The sequence below is a fragment of the Porites lutea genome, chromosome 6 (assembly GCF_958299795.1).
Source record: "Porites lutea chromosome 6, jaPorLute2.1, whole genome shotgun sequence".
NCBI classification, from domain to species: Eukaryota; Metazoa; Cnidaria; class Anthozoa; order Scleractinia; family Poritidae; genus Porites; species Porites lutea.
Window position 1 is genome coordinate 31792282 of NC_133206.1, and position 20542 is coordinate 31812823.

The 20542-nt window shown below is 39.6% G+C and overlaps 1 protein-coding gene across 1 annotated transcript in view; it reads left to right on the plus strand.

Moving 5' to 3' along the window:
- Positions 1 to 59: 59 nt before the first annotated feature.
- Positions 60 to 20542, plus strand: part of LOC140941207 (uncharacterized) — a 20899-nt gene continuing 416 nt past the window's right edge. Inside the window, exons 1-10 of the mRNA XM_073390183.1 lie at positions 60 to 183; positions 3773 to 3943; positions 5492 to 5589; positions 6622 to 6718; positions 7336 to 7636; positions 9433 to 11133; positions 13114 to 13184; positions 14813 to 14894; positions 15877 to 16037; positions 19895 to 19945. Of these exons, the coding sequence (XP_073246284.1) occupies positions 3848 to 3943; positions 5492 to 5589; positions 6622 to 6718; positions 7336 to 7636; positions 9433 to 11133; positions 13114 to 13184; positions 14813 to 14894; positions 15877 to 16037; positions 19895 to 19945 (2658 nt within the window). The 5' untranslated portion in view covers positions 60 to 183; positions 3773 to 3847. The remainder of the gene's footprint in view (positions 184 to 3772; positions 3944 to 5491; positions 5590 to 6621; positions 6719 to 7335; positions 7637 to 9432; positions 11134 to 13113; positions 13185 to 14812; positions 14895 to 15876; positions 16038 to 19894; positions 19946 to 20542) is intronic.

Consider the following 20542-nt stretch of genomic DNA (forward strand, 5'->3'; position numbering starts at 1 on the left):
GTGAAATAAAAAATTAACTACAACATAAATGTTAAGTTACTTGAAAAAGGGCGAATTTCTTACACACAATATGTTCTTTTGTGTAGGAAGGGTAAACACCAAATGCCAACAGCATGATCGCAGTGTCTCAACTGACTTCTAAGGAAGCGTTCACACTTGGTGCCCAAGTACAGTACTCGCTAGGTGTTAATGTGAACACAACTTTTTTGAAGTACCCAAGTACAGTAGTTGCTGGACGTTAATAGGGAGCTTAAGCAACGACGACGGTGACGGTAACGAGAACGACAAAAAGCAATTAGATTAGCAAAACAACAACTTTGCACGTGCATCACGCGTTTTTTGTACATTTCTTTGCCGTTGTTGCACGACTACGACGTGCAAATGCCTAATTTCACGTCTTGTCGAGGACGGGAATACAAGACAACAACTTTCTTTTTCTTTTCCTGTTAGAATTCAGCTGTAGAAAAATTTACTACCATTTGAGGAATTAAACGAGATGTAGTGAGCTAGATAAAGTTTGAGGCAGCGCGAATTCACTTTTTAAGTGACGTTTTCGTAGCCGTCGCCGTCGTTGTTGCTTAAGTTCCCTAATGTTATCACACCCTTTTTTGAAGTACCCGCGCCAAAATTTTGGCACCGTGATGGTGCCTGGGTACAAAGGTCGAAACCTTGTACTTGGGCACTTATGATGGACACCCGGGTGCTGTGTGCACGCGTTTTCTGTTAGTTTCGGGTAATCAACTGCTTTAAATACCCCAAACGTCCTGCTACGCTTACGTTTCAAAATGGTGTGAACACAACACCATTTTGTGCCGTTACCCAAGCGCAAAAAGAGTAAACATAGCCTTATAAGAGCGCTTACCCGACCAATCACGCGGAAGATAAAATGGGGTTAGTTTTTCGAGAGAGTTTTTACTAATAGCCCTACACTGTTGTGAGTAGTAATTAGAAATAGACTCAGCTTGCTGGAAAGAAAGATCTGATTAACGCGGAAATTCTCTTTAGGAGAGAACTAAGACTTCCGTGAACTAGCCAGCGTGCAGACTGTTCTTCCTTACTTTGTCTCCTTTGCCTTAAACTCTGAACAGTAGTATGGTAGAGACCGAACGTTATACGTTTCTGGGAAACTAACCACCTACCCCTCCCCTAAGCCAACATTAACACTTCTCACTTAATGCAAAATGTTGGCTTAGGGGATCGGTAGGGGGTAGGTATCATGAATAAAATCAAGGGGGAAAGGTCATATGCTATTTTCAAGTGGTTTAACCGATTTGTCAGGTTTTCTGGTTATTTTGAGGTCGAACAGTGTCCCGGTTTTTGATCGGTGACTAAAACTAAGAAAAGTATTCATTGGTTGATCATTTTGTTGAAGGAATAAGCACTAACTGGCTTGTGTCTTAAAGTCAGTGAGCATTAACGTTTTTATGCAAGGTTTATTTCCTTCACGGCGTTCATTGGCTCATGGCAGACAACTAATTTTCTTGGATCAGGTTCACTGATTCGTGCATATTAATGAGAACGAACTCCTCGATTTTTTTTTCTAAGGGCTATGGTGTCATTGGCGTTAATGTATTCCACCGCAATTAATAGGCCTATTCGGTCCCTTCTATACCAATGTCAACTCAAATTTGCCATCAAATTTGTATAGTTTTATAAGATAATATCCGATTAAATTTCGCGATTTTTTTGAACTCGCAAAAACTAGTGAGAGTAAGGTAGCTTATAACTTAGACGTAGAGTGTAATCGGTGAAAAATGTCGTTGTTGTTGTTTTTGTTTTGTTTTTTTCTGATTCCTTTTTTGACTTTTTTTTTCTCGGTGTCTGGATTTCGGATGAAAAGCCTAGCAAACAGAAGAAATTGTGCATCGTTACGTCGCGTTGCCATGACAGCAAATTTCTGGTTCTCAACAAACCGTGGTGCTGCAAATAAGGCATAAAAAAGCGAAAAATTGACATGTAAGACTTTCAGTCAGGATTAAAACGGTACCCCATACTTTTCTTCCATCATTCGACAATGCAAATGGTCGTCTGACGAGAAGGATCATTGAGATCCAGAAATTTTGCTACCATGGTAACTTGACGTCACACTTCTCTATAGCACCGCATTTTAATCAGTGCGCAGGAAGTGCATTGTTAGAGAAAGTGTACGGGTGTCGCTTTTGTGGATTTACAGTATTATTGGAAGACCAGGGGGGTACTCCCTATACATGTAATAGCCTATACGGAAAGGCTCCGCCCGAAAGGGGTGCTATACCTTTTTCAGGCTTCAGGTATATGAAAGGTGGATTTCACTAAATGAAGTACATGAAAGGGTAGGGATCTGTCATTTCAGTCTGTAGAAATCAGTAAAAAGGCGCAAAAGGGAGAACAAGATACATTTTATGGCCGTGAAAAAGTCGTTATGATTTATTCATATTTAGAAGACAGTGCATTTGCAGCAGTTACAAGGATCCAAAATTCTAAACTGGTTATATAAGAAAGGGGTACCATTTGTCAATACAAGGTATACCAAAGGGGTACCTTTTCTGTCAACACTTAAAGCGGAGCTCCACGTGTGGGCGGAGCCCCATAGCTATGGAAATGTGGTAATCTACCCATCCGAGAAAATTTGGTAATCACGTGACCGTACACCGAACGAGCGATCGAGCGACCGTCTGTCCGCACCACAGGCATACTAATGTAAAATAACTCAATCAACAGGTATGGCAACCCAAACACAACTGAAGGTTTTATTTGGAAGGAAATCACATGGCCGCCCGGACTTTTAGAAGAAAAGACAACAACAAAGTCGTGTCTTTTTCGGCGTTATTTTTTATGTTTAGACTAAAGTGGAAGAGCTAGAGCGAGTTATTGAAAACAAAGGAGACGAATTTCGTAGGAAGAAAAACATGGAAATTCAAAGCGGCGGTGAAAAAATGAGAAATGCTAGCGGCCAGCAAGGTGAAAATGAGCGGCAATGAAAAATAAAACCGAACATGAATACAGGAAATAAAATATTGGGTAAGCACATACGACAATTCCTCCATAAAACAAATGTGTAACTAGGAAGTTTCACCTTTTAGGGCCTGATTACATGGAGGGGGGGACCCCGGTCTAGTGGGGTAGGTTTCTTTTGTTTTGTGTCCCCCAGAGCGTGAAAACAAAAGAAACCAACCCCACTAGACCGGGGTCTCCCACTTGATGTAAACAGGCCCTTAGTCGTACAAAACAGCGTTGTAGTCGTGCAAAACAACGGCAAGGGAAAGACAAAAAAGCGTGCTGCACGTGCAAATTTGTTTTTCGCTAATTAGAAGAAAAAAGTGTGCTGCACGCGCAATTTGTTTTTTTTGCTAATTAGATCTATTAGTCTAGAAGCCATTTTCATTGTCGTCCCCGTTTAGCATTACACGATTTAATTTTTTTTGTTTACACTTATTATTAACCAGAGCTTCCCTTTTAGCCCTGGCTAAATCTATATATTATATAAGGTAAGGGATTAGACCTCGGCGTGAAGCCCACCCGTATTAAACTTTCTTGAGTACCCCCACCTCTTGTTGAAAGTGCCTTTGACGGGGAGAGTTGTTCGTGTTGTTTTATGTTCTTTAGGAGCTAAGTGCAATTTTATGGAAATTCCTTGGCTGAGATTCCCAACTCGCACTTTGACATTTGTCTCATTTAAATCGAGCACCGTCGTGTATCGTTCATCCTGTTTTCTGACAGATCTTTCAACAGATTGTCCTTCTATAAAATGTGATTTCATCTTGACACTCGTTTTCTTCTTATCTGCCTCCAGTGTACCACGTGATGACCCACGTGACATGTCTTTTTGCCGAAAAAGACTGGGACCTGCGGGACACAAATTTCAAAAATGGCGTCCTGGATTGCAAAACCGTGGATTGAACAGGCTTTGATGAGCGAGACCGGAAAGAACCTTCCGAAAATTGCTAGAGCTCAGATACTTAAGGTAGGCAAAACATTTTTATGAACAGTTGGTTCAAATGTTTCACAAATGTCCATCGATCAGGAAACAACAAATAGCGCCAAATTCAAGAATTAATGATCATGACAAGGATCGCAAGTATATAATGCGTCGCTTGCAAGTATATGATGCGTCGGGTGCCCTGGATATCCAGGGGCCTCCACTTTCGGCAAAGCCAGCTCATGGCTGGTAAACCTGCGCCTTCGAGCAATGAGCCCCCACGCCAACGGAAACAGGCACCAGTCACAGTGATTTATCAGTGGAAAAAGTAAAGGGGGAGGTGGGGAGGGATGGGGGTAATAGAATGATCCAAAGGCTAAACGAAGAGAGCGGTCACCAGGAAATGCTGTAACAAGCACATGGAGATGATGTAAGCAAGGCTGAGCGCAACCACCGCACTGACCGCTGACAGACGCCTAGACTCCTCTTAACTGTGTTAAATTTCATTTAACTAAATGTACATTTAACCTGATGCCTATTATTCAGTTAAGTTTGTAAGTTCAGTGTTTTTGATCATTTACTTTTGATGTTTGCTTCTGTAGTTGCCACACGAAAATCCAGGGCCATATCTCCCCAAGGTTTTATTCTTTTTCCTCTTAGATGGTCAAAATTAAATTGGGCTATTTAATTTGATATCGATATCCCTATCCACATCCCTACCCCCCCTGTTGAGGATTTTGCCTTTTCTTGTTACCCCTGAAGATTAAATAAAATTGCATGCACCCATGAAGAATTCCTTGAAATACGAAGAATTGAAGAACATGGGTCTACCCCTAAAAAATGCCTTGGAAATTAAAGCTTTACCCCCAAAGAATTCCATATTTTGATTGTTGCATTACCCCGAAAGAAATCTTCAATTTTGTATTATTTACCCTGAATAATTCAAATGGTCCAGTAACCATGTGTATCAGGCCTTCCTAAGGGGTTAAAGGATAGGAGAGTTTTGATGGGGGTGGGAGAGGGGTTAGGAGTATCAGTCCTTTGTAAGGGGCAATACTCAGGCTAATAGTCCAGTCGACCAGGGGGCAGATACTGTAACTTCCGAAAATAAGCCCTGGGGCTTATGTTTTTCAAAGGCCATTTTTGAGGGGCTTATGTTCGGAGGGGCTTATGTACGGAGGGAAATTTGCATTTAAAAATCGATTGGGCTAGCCTTCTTCTTGGAAGGAAATTTACCGTTTTCTTTGTTTTACTTCGTATTTGACGGAAATTTCCAAGTACAATACCCCACGGGGCTTATATTTGGAGGGGCGATTTAACGGAGGGTTTTTTGCGTTACAAGTTATATTTGGAGGGGCTTATTTTCTGAATTTTACGGTATTCAATTACAACTGTAAGATGCAATAGCCCAATCAGGTTTAACATTTAAAACCAAAGTTGTTTCTTAACTGTTGTTTCCTTTTTCATATACTATCTATGAATATTTAGGAAGGGAGACAAAGGAAATTGAAACTCAACCGAAAAATTTTAACCTGTTTATATTTTGACATGCACATTGTGATTGTACATGTTTGGTTTTCTTTTGCTTTTCAGTTTGACGAAACATCTCACTACGCCATTGCCTTTATCAGTGATAAGGAATTTTTTGTAAAAGCTGTTTTCTCCCAAGCTGCTGTTGACCAGTTCAAACGGTAACTTTGGAATAATTAACAATTATTCCTCGAACCCGAATGGGTTCTTAGTCGATAGCCCATGAGGCTGAAGGCTGAATGGGCTATTGATTCAGAGGCCATGAGGGTGAGAGGAATAATTGTTTTAGTAAAATCCAACTAGCTGGTCAAAAATATCGAGAATAAAAAAACTTTAGCTAGTTAAAGCTAGACTTTAATCCTTTTTTGCCGCCAAAAAGCCCGCGCTTTTCGCTACTAGTGGGCTATAACATATAGCCTAGTAGTAGCTCAACCAATCAGAATGCAGCATTAATAATAGACCACTAGCTGGATTTTACTAATAATTTATATGTGCTGTATCATAAAACATGTTGACTAAATTCACATGTACAGCTGTCAAGCCCTGCTTTACGGACACCTGCTTGATAGGGACACCTCATTATTACTGGCAATTTGCTTTGTCCCTGGGGAAAGAAAGCCTTTACATATTCTCTAAGTTCAAGCTGCTTAATACAGACACCCTATTAATATGGTTCCCTCAGTGTGCTTATTAACAAGGTTTGATCATATTGATAAATGATCAAAATCATCTAAAGCACTACTTTAGTCATTTCTTATAAACCTTAGTAAGAGCTGTGGTTGAGAATGTCTGGTGCAATTAGTTAGCTTTTAGGTGTTGTCAGTCATCATGAAAATGACTATCCAATAATTATAATTTAAATAATAAATAGTCTACTGCAAACCTTGGATAACCGTCCTTGCAATTTTAATGGAAACAAATGCATTACGTGGTACCAAATTCAAGGACTGATCTAATAATATTTTTGATGAGGATATTTTTCTCTTTGCCATAAAAAATTCTCTCTTACTGATTACACAGTGGTAATTAACATTATGTTATAATATTATTTCCAACTACAGGTAGTGTACTAATGTCGTATGCTAAACTAACCACATTGAAAAGACAAGTGAAAGTAAAGAGTGAGGACAGGTTTACGTTTTGACAGTATAATGTACATGTACATCTGTACATGTATGTTTTTCCTCTTTCAGAGATAACCCAACCCTTTCAATGGCAGACATTCAAGGTGGCCTGATCTTTATTAAGAAGTATTCCCTTGAAGCCACATGTACAACTGAAAAAGATTTGGTAAAAGTGAATTTATTGTTATAATTGCTTTTATTATCAATAGTTTTCAATGTTCTTATCGCAATACTATATAGTTACCTAGCCACGAATGGGACTGCACCTCATGATAAGCGCTCCACATTTTCAATAAGCTCTTATTTTTGCTTCCTTCTCCTTAAATTTTCAGTAGACTCTTCCTATTTCAAATAAAACTTGCAGAATTTACTTTGTAACAACTGACACATCTTGTACTTAGAATAATGCCTCATTCGCAAAGTTCTAAACACGTTTAATTAACCAGCTTTTAAAAAATGACAAACAGATGGAATCTGGAACACAGGTTTTCACACAGGATTCAAATGAAATTCAACATTTTTTGTAATTTGCGAACAACTTAAGTCCGTAAGCAGCTTAGGACACAATTATTATTTTAAACTGTGTTTAACTAAACAGCCTTTAAAAACATGTTTAAGTTTTGGTCTGAAGGAGCCTTAAGTTTAAATTACCCTCATATGTAAACAACACACAACAAAGTAAGCAACACAGCTGCAAGCCTATAACAACCTATACCGGTGGGCCTTCATGTTAATAATACATCCATTGCACTAATCGCTACAATGTACTTCGACCTTTTTCAGAGCACTGCTGAGTTTGTGATAAAGATAGATCTGTTCAAGTTTGCTGGTGGTGAAGGAAACACTCAGTTTGGAAGTGATGTCATTGACAGCTCAAAATATCCCCCACTACAACCTAGATTGCATGAACTATGTACATTATCACAGTTCAAGACTCTGCTCTATGATAAAAGCTTTGATACCAGAGAGGCAGAAGGTGGCAACAAGCTTTCTAGCATCAAAGAACTTGAGAGAATCTTGTTAGAAAACCATGAACCTGTTTTTATACCTGAAGACATGGAAAAGAAACTGGCTACAATTCCAGGTAAATTATTTCCTTATGAACAAAAATTTGGCATCCAATAGACTGGGTTATCCTTCTTTAACTGAGCATTTGAAGCAAAAAAAAAGTTACTGGTAGTTCAGGCAGGACATGCTATGGCGGGACTAAATGCAAACCTGCTTGCCTCTAACATTTTTTACGTTATGTGTTAACCAGACTAGACAAGAAATAATAATACAATAAAAATAATATTATTATTTGTAGTAATAACAATGTATGCATCAAACACCTTGAATTTTAGATCTTTAAGTCTGGGTGCAATTCTGGCAGTAATTTTGATGTGGCTAAATCATGTAATTTAGGCAAGGTTAAACACGAGACAATGCTGGCTAGCAGTCTCCACCACTAATCGTATGTGGGGCGGTCTTTGGGTTTAGCAGGATATTGTTCACTAGAGGTCGTGCCCTAAATATTTAATTCTATTTCCCATTAAATCAAAAAATTATCAACCTCTAGTCCTGTAAGGCCTCAAATGTACCTTTAGTTTAGTTCCAATATTGATCAATGAAGTCCTATAGTAATCTAGTTGCTTTATCATCTTTGATTTTAGTTTTTTTTGTATTAGTATATACACACTCAGTGATCTTGGTGATTTTTAAATCAAAAAGCAATCTGATTGGTTCGCTATCTCGAACTATTCAACAATGTTCACCTCCTAGCGAGTGGATAATGTGTGAGCTCGGTGTTTTTCCCATTTTTTTTAGAGGACGATCTTTTAAAAGTAGACAAAATCCTAGGGTTGCCTTTTTTAAAGCAAGGGAAGACTTGAAAGGATTCAAAATGGTGTTTTTCCATTTACTGTAGCTGAATTATGTGCTCAATGGATTGTTTACAACTCCCATTCATTCAAGTAGAAGAAGCCGTTTCGAGAACTCAGCGTTTCCTAACAAGAAAATTTGGCCGAAAAATCGAAATTTATTTATGACAAACCAATTTGAAAGCAAATGTTTGCAGAAATTCTACGTTTTAAGTAAATAGCAAAAAGAATGCTAAAGGAAGACAATGTCTTACCTCGAGCAACTGAGCCGCCATTTTTGTCAGCACTTCATGCAAAGAATGACACTACAAACCCTTTTGGCTATAAACTTGGTGAGTCAACAGAAAACAACAAAGCTCTTCTTTTCTTCTCGGGTAAGGAAACAAGTCAAACTTTTAACGGTTCCATTTAAGCCATTATGCTGTTGTTTGCGGAGTGATAAACTTGTGAAATGCCATGTTTGAAAATTCTGCAAAGATCTATTTTTAAACTTCCAGGTGATTTGGTCCGTCAATCAAATCGTACTTTTTAATGGTTTCCTCTCTGATTTTGTTGAGATCACTTTGTGTGTATATACTAAAACAATTATTCTTTTCAATCTTGGTAAATATTCAGCCAATATTCACCTCAATTTCAAAGAAAAATTGTTAAGCATTGAATCTCATGGGGATAGCAAGGGTGGCGCAGTGGTGAGAGCACTCGCCTCCCATCAATGTGGCCTTGGTTCCAATCCTGGCGTGAATGCCATATGTGGGTTTTGTTTGTTGTTAGTTCTTTCCCTTACTTCAAGGGATTTTTCTCCGGGTACTCCGGTTTTCTCCTCTCCTCAAAAAACAACACTTCCCAATTCCAACTCGATCTGCAATGCACAGACACGTTTCAACAAGTTCTTAAACACTCAAAAGTGCTCTGTGGGTAAACAAATTACAATTTTTTTTCTTACATCATACAGGTAACAGACTGACTTTTGTTAATAATATATATTGCAACTTTACCACACTCTGTTTTTAACCTCTTTTAGAATGGCAACCAAGTTATCATCCACCACTTTCTTGCAATATGCAAAGTGAAATGACATCATTTGGTGACACACCATCAAGTGGCAGAGGACAAGCTCAAATTTCTGCTTCATCCATGGCTATAGATTGTGGACAGTCACTACAAGTTCAGGAAAAAATGATCATTCCAAGGTCCTTGTCTTCAACTGAGAATAGGAACTTTTCGCAATCCCAAACTACATCCAAAGATAAGGGTTTCCGCATTGAAAAAAATGTTGAAGAAACAATTGGCGGTAAATCACAGGAGACGTCTGATTGGACGAGAGTTGCATGCAGCTTACAAAAAAGTTCAACAAGGAGACAAGAAAGTTCTTCACTGTTCAAGGAAATTAAGGGTGCCCTTTCAAGTATATCTACACCAGAGAAACAAAACCAGAGAGAAGAGACTGTGTTCAGATTTGATGATACTGCCACTTATCTGAAGAGTTGTCGAAAATCTGTTATTTCTTGTACTTTTCCCACAAGAGGAGAACAATCGGTGGCTAGTTCTTCTCAGAGGGTGCTAAAACCAACAACTAAAGAAACAGATGTTAAAAGATTAGAAACATGGGAATTTCTTGGTGATGACATTTCTAATCAAGTCAAGGAGAAGGTTAGAAATGGGAATTGTCTTAAGATGGCAGGTAAAAATATTCTATCATCCAAAGGATACTTGCCTGTAAGTTATGTGCCAAAAAGGTGCAACCAGGCTGGGATGTTACAAGGACTAGGTCAATATCATTTTCCAGAATATCACGTTAAAGAAAAAGGAAATGACCTTGCTACAGAGCAAGAGGAAATTGCTGGTGCCTTGATAAGCAGTGATGTTGTCTCTTCTTCCCAAATGAGTGGAAAAGTGACTCCACCTTTAAGGGGTGTAGTAGCTGAAGATCAGTATTCATCCTTAAGTGAACAGTCCAAACTAAAAGGAAGTAGTGAGGAATCGTTCTCCATTCTCAAAGAAAGGTCACTACCTTGTTCAGAAAAGAGGTCCCCAGAGATTTTTGTTGTTCCATCAAGTGATAACAGTCAGGAGTATGAACAAGCACTTCCGAGTATTTTACCTGGACATGCTGCTAAACATTTGGGTTGTTCTTTATCTAAATCACAGCTAGAAAAATTACTTGAAAGTAGCATTTCCTATGATGTAGACAGTGCACCCCCTTGTGCTGGAAATGAAACTAGAGAAAGTCAGGAGGATTACATTTACACTAGAATTAAACAAGGGCCTTTGACACGGAAGGAATCCACTTCTCAGCGTAATCAACTTGGAAACACAAACGTGAATCCTGATTCATCACAGTTGAAAAATAGTACTGCTAGTGAGCCTTGCATAGCATCAAAAAAGAACTTGTCTCCAATTAACAGCATGGCAAATAGTTCCCTGAAAGAAAAGTATAAACACAAAGGCAAGGGTTTGGAAGTTAACACTGTACAAAGTAACATTGATCAGACTTTGAGTAAACCACTGACAATGAATTTCGATGAACTGTTTAGCCAAAATACCTGGCATTTCTCTCAAATATCTGACAGACAGCTGTCTGTTAATGAGGCTGAAACTGACAGTCATCAATCAATGAAAAGAAAGAGATCTGAGATGGAAGATCATGTACAATCCATTCCCCCCTCAGCTGAAGGTAGACAGGGGAATAAAGTCCTTTTGAGTGACAGTCCTGCTAGTCCAGGTTAGTGTACGAGGCATGTATAGGGTTTGCACTATTTCTGGAATACCCTAAATACCAGCATATAAGAACAAATGGATTAAGAACATCAGGCTGAAATTTGGCCCGTAAAGCATCATAATTATATATAAGAACCAGTTCAGCCTGATAAATAAAACATGTCCATATATAATAGGGGAGAGGGTGTAGGAATAAGAAAGCAATGTAACTTTCCAGCAGACTAAAGAGTTCCATGAAGAATGTAGGAACGAAATTAATGCTACCTTATATATGCTACCTGAAAACCACACAGACAAAATTCAACACATAGATGTAGGATGTGGGCAAATGATGAAATTGAAGATAGCTGCTGCTACGGACAGTTGGTTGGAGAAAGAGGACAATCTTGATAAAATGGCATGACAAACTTTCAGCAAAGGACAGACGAGTCTTAATTACTCAGAGGACTGGGGAGGCATAGACTGAGCTGAAACAAAATGGAGATCAAGTTTTTAATGAGGTTGTTTGATTACAAAACAGGCTGTTTGATTACAGTAGATGGTTCAGGAGATTTCCCCTCAAGGTTTGGAGAATTATCAGACCTGGAGACTTGAAATACGTAGCAACTATGTACAGAATGTAGTTTCTTGTGTTGACTTAAGTTTATAGCTTGCATCACAGTTGAGGACCATTTGAGCAAGTGCAGGGGTACTGTAGGGCATTAGTAACTGGTCTAGGGAACTACAATGATGCCAACTCAACCGGGGCCACCCTTGCTAGAGTTTTGGATTGGCTTATCACATTTGTCCGGGTTTGTACAGGTCAATGTAAAGCCTGGAAGCTCATGGAATCTAAGCATTTCATTTTCCACGCCTGGAAAGTCATGGAATTTAGTCGTCGTCCCTTGAAAGTCATGGAAAATTAAATCTGTGTTTGACAGATCAGTTAGTGAAGATGACAAGGCAAGGACAATGTAAGATAAAGAGGAGTAATTAAACAGAGCAAATGGCACGCATTTTGGTGGACATCAGAGTTCGTACCCATTGAACTGTTTAAGATCCAAAAATACCCTAAAACAAGGGAAGTTTTTAAGATTTTTGAAAATGACAGCTAACTTGGAAAAGCTAACAAGGTCATGGAAGGTCATGGAATTTGAAGAACTCGAAAGAGTATGAAGCCCATTTTTACTCCTACAGCTGTAATTTGAAATGCAATCCTACAGTGTGAGTCTTTACTAACGAAAGCAAGTTTGATTGGCTGACAAGGCAGTGGTGGCCCCAGTTGAGTTAGCATGACTGTTATAAATATTTAAAAATGTTGAAACTAATGTTACATTTCTACTTGTTAATGTTAACTAGTTTACTACCTGACAAATTTTTATGTTATTTATTGATTTACTGATTTGTTTACTTGCATACTTATTTATTTATAATAAAATGTCCTTACTAAACCTCTGGCTAAATATTATGTGTAATATTTCTGAAACAAAGTTTAAAAACATAATATAAAGAACATCTTCAGGCTGATTTCTCACTAAGCGCCTGATAAATAGACTAAGAACTTGATAAGCCTGAACCCCGAAATCATGTATCCTTATATGCGGGTGTTTACTGTATACCTGATAAAGTAATTATATGTCGGAGTCCTGGGTTATAATAAATCCAGTCTTGGAGACCGTTTTGAACCATTATTTTGAGTGGCAACATACATGTAACTGATCCCCTGAGTAAGGCTGGACATTATTGTATAGCTCTAGTTATAAGTATCAGATAATTTTAATATTTTTTCCTTTCACTTGTTATAAGTAAAGCTCACCCATTAAGTCTTTCAATATTTTTAATTTACAAGTCTAAGGTGAAAGGGACTCTTCATTTTTTGACATATATCCATGTCTGGAAGTGCTCATCCTTATTTTCCATCACTTTGGATTTTAAATTCTACCAGACAACATTCATTCTGGTGCTATTCATTGTTTCTGTCTTTCTGTTTTCTTTCCTCTTTTAGACAGTACATCGCACTCTGTAAAGTCTGACAGCCATTCTGGTTCATCACAGAACCATATAAATAGTCTATCGGTAAGGAATTTAACAATGACCAGTCCCTCTACACTGTAGCAATAACCTGAATAGCCTTCTAAATAAAATATAAAAGTGATGCTTTATAGGTAGCTCATCCTCAAAGTGGTTCTTCGTCTACTGTTCTTGGTCGAATTGGAATTTGGAAATGTTGGTTTTTGAGGTGAGGGGAAAACCTGAGTACCTGGAGAAAAACATCTCAGAGAAATGGAGAGAATCAACAACAGACTCGACCAACATAATGTTAATGATGTGGGGATTGAACGACGCATCTTTGTCATTTTTGTCTTTTTTTCCTTTTTCAACACTGCCAACATCATCCGGCCTGTTCTTCTTCATCATCTTCATTCTTTTATCATCATTTTCCTCGTCATCTCTTTTCTTCACACTTTTTTTTATTGTATACCACTTATTAACTGAGAGTTAGGTCATTACCAGGAAATCTCAGGCCAAGGCCTTGATGTATTGACTGAGCGATAGCGAGGCTAACTAAGAAGACGAATGGCTTATCTTCTCTTCAGTATCTTCATTTTTGTCACCCTTCTTTTCCTTTCCACTTATTCTCACCATTTTCCCCTACAGCATCTTCATATTAGCACCTTCTTCACCATCCTTATCTTCATCACCATCATTCTATTTATGATTCCCTTCAACATTACCATCACCATCCTTATCATCTTCCACTTCCGAATTACCATCCTTGTCCTCTTGAAAATCTTCATCATCATCCTCTTCCTAATTAGCATTATTTTTGGCTCCTTTTCCAGACTAACATCATCATCATCCTTATCATCATCCCCTTTCTCATCTTCATCGCCTTCCTCTTGAAAACATCATTGTCGTCTTCTTCTTCTTCTGTAACATCTTCATCATCACCACCATCCTCTTTAGGATCCTTTTCCTCATCATCACCATTATCATCCTCGTCATCTTCCACTTCCTTAGTATCATCCCCATCCTCTCCAAAAAAATCATCATCCTCTTCCTCTGTAGCATCTTTATTATCACCACCATCCTATTTAGGATCCTCTTCCTCTTCATCTTCCACTTCCTTATTATCATTCCCATCCTCTCCAAAAACCTCAGGGTCCTCATGATCACTCTCTCGATCACAATAATATCATCTTCCACTTTCTCATTATCATTGTCTTCCTCTTTAACATCCTCATCTTCAATAACTTCGTCATCACCCTCTTCATCTTATGCATCTTCATCATCATCATCATCATCATTATCTTGCAATTCCTTGTTATCATCATCTTCCTCTGTTGCATCGTTATAATCATTTTCTTTCTCTTGTGCATAATTATTACGGCCATTCTTTTCAGGGTCCCCATCCTCATTATCACCATCATCATCCTCGTCATCTTCCATTGTCTCAGCATTGTCCCCTTCCTCATCAGCACCTTTTGTAATCATCATCAGTATCTTCCTCTTCCTCTTAACATCTTCATCGTCAACATCATCGTCCTGTTCCTTTCAAAATATTCATCATCTGTATCCTCTTCAAACTAATACCAATGATCATCGTATCTTCTCAATATCATTCCCATTAACAATCTAACTTCATCGCCATTATTACCACTTGAATTTTTAATTGTTTGTTATCTTTACATTTCATATCCCAGCCCTCTATTTACCTGACAAAACCCATGGAGCTGTATTCTCAACAGGATCCTCTTGTTCTCAATTCTTCAACAGAGTCATTAGGTATGTTTAGCTCAATTTTGCGAGGAAAAAAAACGTGTGTTTACCTTAGAGAAAAACTTTTGTGCAGAATTTTAAATAGAGATGGTCTCGATGCCAGAAAAAAGGGAGGCATGGGGGAAATCTGTGGTCAATTGTCCGTAATAGTGAGTTCCAGCGACAGGAGTTTAGTTCAGTTAAACATCTACCCATTAGTAATATAAAGTGCCTAATTGATGTAATGAATATACCAAAATCATAACTGAGAAATCCAGAATGAAGAATTACATGGGAGAAGATCAATTGTAGTTATAGAGGCAACTAAAATCTAGTTTTTTCGTCTTGGGTTTTCTGTTAGATTTAATGTTGTTTTGCAGTGTATTAATTTCTTACTTGTCTAGCTCTTATGGCTGGTTGTCCAGTCTCGCTGTCGTACTCAAGTTCATTTGGTTTGTCTAAAATTTCTTGTGCTTTCACTTGTATTATGGAATTGCAAATGTTTTCAAGGAATTTTTTTGTGGTAGCACCCTGCTATTAGTGACACAAACTCACCTTCTCGAGGATGTCCAAGACTGTGCCTGCCTTTCAATCATTGCACCCCTCCCTCTCCTCCATCGTCCTCTCATCAACGACGCAAAGGTTGATAATTGAAAAGCTTAACACCAAAACAAAAGACTCCTTTTGGACCATTTAGAGAAAGTTTCGCCCCGATGAAATAGAGAGGAGACGTAGTTACATCACATTGCCATGGTAGCCAAATTTCTGGAGTTCAACAAAGCATGGTCATGCAAACAAAGCAGAAAAAAAATGAAAAAATTGACATGAGAAAGATTGCTAACTCCAGAAATTTGCTACCATGGTAACATGACATCACACTTCGCCGCTCTATTGGACCTTCGTGATACAAGTGCAATATGGAAAACAGTAAGGTTTCTGTCTTTAATAGGTAAGAGAATATGGCATTGTTAAAATTGATTGTTGTAATTTTCCATTGTTCATTTTGTAGAAAACATTGACGGTGTAATTGACAATGACAGTGGCTTCTTGATAAATGGAAGTGACACGCACGATGGCCGTAGAAACACAAGTCCCAGCATTCTTGACCACTCAATAAAAGAACCCTCAACATTGATGACTCCAACATTTGATTCCCTCCCTTCATTTCAAGTATGATTTCACTCTTTTACTGTTATCATTATTAGAAAACCCTCTTCGGTGTTCAACTGCAGGAATACTTCTACACCTGGTTGAATGCATGAATATCTAGTCTTAAGTTATTCCAAATTGTATGCTAAACACATTCCTCTAGTGATATGTGTTCCCCTACCGGAGAAACACATATCACTAGGCATATGTGTTTCCCAGGTAGGGGAACACATATTACTAGGGATATCTGTTTCCCAGGTAGGGGAACACATATCACTATGGATATGTGTTTCCTGGGTAGGGGAACAAATATCACTAGGGATATGAGTTTCCCGGGTAGGGGAACACATGTCACTAGGGATATCTGTTTCCAAGGTAGGGGAACACATCTCACTAGGGATATGTGTTTCCCAGGTAGGGGAACACATATCACTAGGCATATGTGTTTCCCAGGTGGGGGAACACATATCATTAGGGATATGTGTTTCCGGGGTAGGGGAACACATATCACTAGGGATATGTGTTTCCTGGGTGTGGGAACACATATCACTACGGACATGAGTTTTCTGGCTAGGGGAACACATATCACTAGGGATATGCGTTTCCCAGGTAGGGGAACACATATCACTAGGGATATGTGTTTCCCGGGCAGGGGAACACATATCACTAGGGATATGTGTTTCCCAGATAGGGAAACACATATCGCTAGGGATATGTGTTTCCCAGGTAGGGGAACACATATCACTAGGGATATGTGTTTCCAGGGTAGGGGAACACAATTCACAAGGGATATGTGTTTCCCAGGTAGGGGAACACATATCACTAGGGATATGTGTTTCCCAGGTAGGGGAACACATATCACTAGGGATATGTGTTTCCTGGGTAGGGAAATACATATCACTAGGGATATGAGTTTTCTGGCTAGGGGAACACATGTCACTAGGGATATGTGTTTCCCAGGCAGGGGAACACATATCACTAGGGATATGTGTTTCCCGAGTAGGGGAACACATGTCTTTAGGGATATGTGTTTCCCATGTAGGGGAAGTTATATCACTAGGGATATGTGTTTCCCAGGTAGGGGAACACATATCACTAGGGATATGTGTTTCCCAGGTAGGGGAAGACATATCACTAGGGATATGTGTTTCCCGGGTAGGGGAAGACATATCGCTAGGGATATGTGTTTCCCAGGTAGGGGAACACATATCACTAGGGACATGTGTTTCCCGGGTAGGGGAACACATATCTCTAGGGATATGTGTTTCCCAGGTAGGGGAACACATATCACTAGGGATATGTGTTTCCCAGGTAGGGGAACACATATCACTAGGGATATGTGTTTGCCATGTAGGGGAACACATATCACTAGGGATATGTGTTTCCCAGGTGGGGGAACACATATCACTAGGGATATGTGTTTCCGGGGTAGGGGAACACATATCACTAGGGATATGTGTTTCCTGGGTAGGGGAACACATATCACTAGGGATATGAGTTTTCTGGCTAGGAGAACACATATCACTAGGGATATGTGTTTCCCAGGTGGGGGAACACATATCACTAGGGATATGTGTTTCCTGGGTAGGGGAACACATATCACTAGGGATATGTGTATCCCGGGTAGGGGAGCACAATTCACAAGGGATATGTGTTTCCCAGGTAGGGGAACACATATCACTAGGGATACGTGTTTCCCAGGTAGGGGAACACATATCACTAGGGATATGTGTTTCCTGGGTAGGGGAACACATATCACTAGGGATATGAGTTTTCTGGCTAGGGGAACACATGTCACTAGGGATATGTGTTTCCCAGGCAGGGGAACACATATCACTAGGGATATGTGTTTCCCAGGTAGCGGAACGCATGTCTCTAGGGATATGTGTTTCCCAGGTAGGGGAACACATATCACTAGGGACATGTGTTTCCCAGGTAGGGGAACACATATCACTAGGGATATGTGTTTCCCAGGTAGGGGAAGTCATATCACTAGGGATATGTGTTTCCCAGGTAGGGGAAGACATATCACTAGGGATATGTGTTTCCCGGGTAGGGGAACACATATCACTAGGGATATGTGTTTCCCAGGTAGGGGAACTGATATCACTTTGGATATGTGTTTCCCGGGTAGGGGAACACGTATCTCCAGGGATATGTGGTTTTTAAAAAGGGGAAACACATTTTACCAGGGATGTGTGTTTTTTAAAAAGGGAAAACACATTTTACTAGGAATATGTGTTTTCCGGGTAGTCGAACTGATATTACTGGGGATATGTGTTTCTTATGTAGGGGAACACTTATCACAAGTGAGATTTGTTGACTAGATAGGTCAAGAAATGGTCGCGGGAGACTATTAGGGCATCTGGTGCTCGTTTATCGGTAACTTGGCAACTTTTCGGGTCCGAATCCAATTTTGAAATCGAAACCTGTTGAATGGTAAGTACAGTCGACTCCCGATAACTCGAACTCCCGCTAACTCGAACCAATTTTCGTTTCCCCTCAGGTCATTTTCTATGTAATTTTACCCTCGATAACTCGAACCATGGTTTGAGCCCTTAAAAAGTCCGGAAAAAAGCCGTAGACGGGCGTCTGAAACATTGAATTTTGGATTTCCTATTGACGTGTTCTAGGAGTATAGTTTACTAATGGAAGCTGATGTGGATTGTCACAGGCTAACGTGAAGCAGCTTTTCTTCTCAAAACAGAAAAACGCCTGCTCTATTTAGGCTATCTTTTGTTACGTTTCGTACTGATTTATGATGTGGAAGTATCTTTTAATTTTCACTTGACATTTCTACAATTAAATGTGATAAAAATATTCACTGTGCAATAAAAACTGTTTTTTACGTTACTCTCGGCTATTTTCTTCGAACTCCCTATAATTCGACCCTTTTTTTGATTTCCCTTGAAGGTTCGAGTTATCGGGAGTCGACTGTAATACATTTCCTTGCTCACAAAACGGTTAATTTCTTCGAGAAACATGTCCCCTGGTGCGAAGTGGACGATCATCAAATTCATCCCGTAATCCCCCGCGCTTCTCTCGTTTGTATTAATAGGATACTGGGAGAGACGGGGACGAGTTAGGGGTCAAGGGGCAAATACCTAGCGGGTCAATTTAGGTTTCTGGGAAACTGCCCACCTACCCCTCCCCTAAGCCATTATTTCTCCCTAAGTGAGTAGTAAGTGTTAATGTTAATTTAGGGGAGGGGTAGGTGAGCAGTTTCCCGGAAACCTAAATTGATCCTACCTAGCCACGTCATGATTCCTGCGAGCAGTGCCTCCTTTTGTCTTCTCTTGATCGAGGAGGAGAAAAGGAGGCTCTGCCTGAATAGTGTCAATCCCAGACTTCTGGACTAGTCTCGTTCTCTCTTGTCAAACTTGTTTTGGATCAGTTTTGATTTTTGGGATACTGTACACCTACCCCTCTCTTAAGCCAACATTTACACTTACTTCTCATTTAGGGAAAAATGTTGGCTTAGGGGAGGGGTAGGTGCGCAGTTTCCCAGAAACCTAAATTGATCCCTTGTTTTTTCGCGTGCGAGCATCCGTCTGCTTATAAACAGATTATCAAAACTGAGCCCGTTGTGTTAAGCACGCAGCTACAAGGCATGAGTTCGAGACTGTATCCTAGCAACGTGTAACATGTGCTCAACAAGGATCACAGAGTCTTTTTCGAGTACGCCAAATCGTGCAAGCGAAAGAAAGACTCTTTCATCAGGGTGTGTTGGTCAACAACAATAACTTTATTAAAAGCAATGAAATACCTTAAACATACACACTACCTACATTTAACTAAAGCTGTTCGAGGTAGGCAGTGTGGGTACTGTACATACATGAACTGATACATTTTAAGAGATTTTCTTAACTATTATCCAGGTCCCAGCTGATAAGGGAGAAACACCAACCTCACGTGTTCAGAAACACAAGGTAAGGGCTCTGATATATAGCCTCTTCTCCCCCTCCATCAATCGAAAGTAAAAGCAATTCTGATTGGGCTGTCTGCATCTGTTGTGATTGGACAGACTGAAATCCTTGGTAACTTAAATTCGCTGTATGATGAAATGTAGTCTAATGGCAAAGGACTTGCGACCATGCGTAGACATTGTTTATTATATAGCTTGCTCCCCGATCAGGCAAGATGAAGCAAATCTTTCTTCTCATTGGTTATCCGAGTGGGGAATTTGTGCCTAAGGTGCCCGTTATGGATTTGTAGCTTTGTTTCGTAGGAGATTATTTTCTTTTGGCCGTGGTATAAATGTTCTTTCGACCTAATTTTTTCAGTCATGATTGCTGTATATTGGCCGATATCCGGCCTTTTTGACCTCACACCAGGCCTGGTAAATAACGCACACAGGTGTAAACCAGCCTAATATCTAGGTGTTCTCGGCTTGGTCAATCGTGGACTCTACCGTGAACTGTAACGTCACCCAGAGAGACTCCACCCTTTCATAGGCTTCGCATGTACAAAGGGGTACGGGATTTTTCAAAAACCTTAATAGGAACATCAGAGCGCCAGATCTAAGC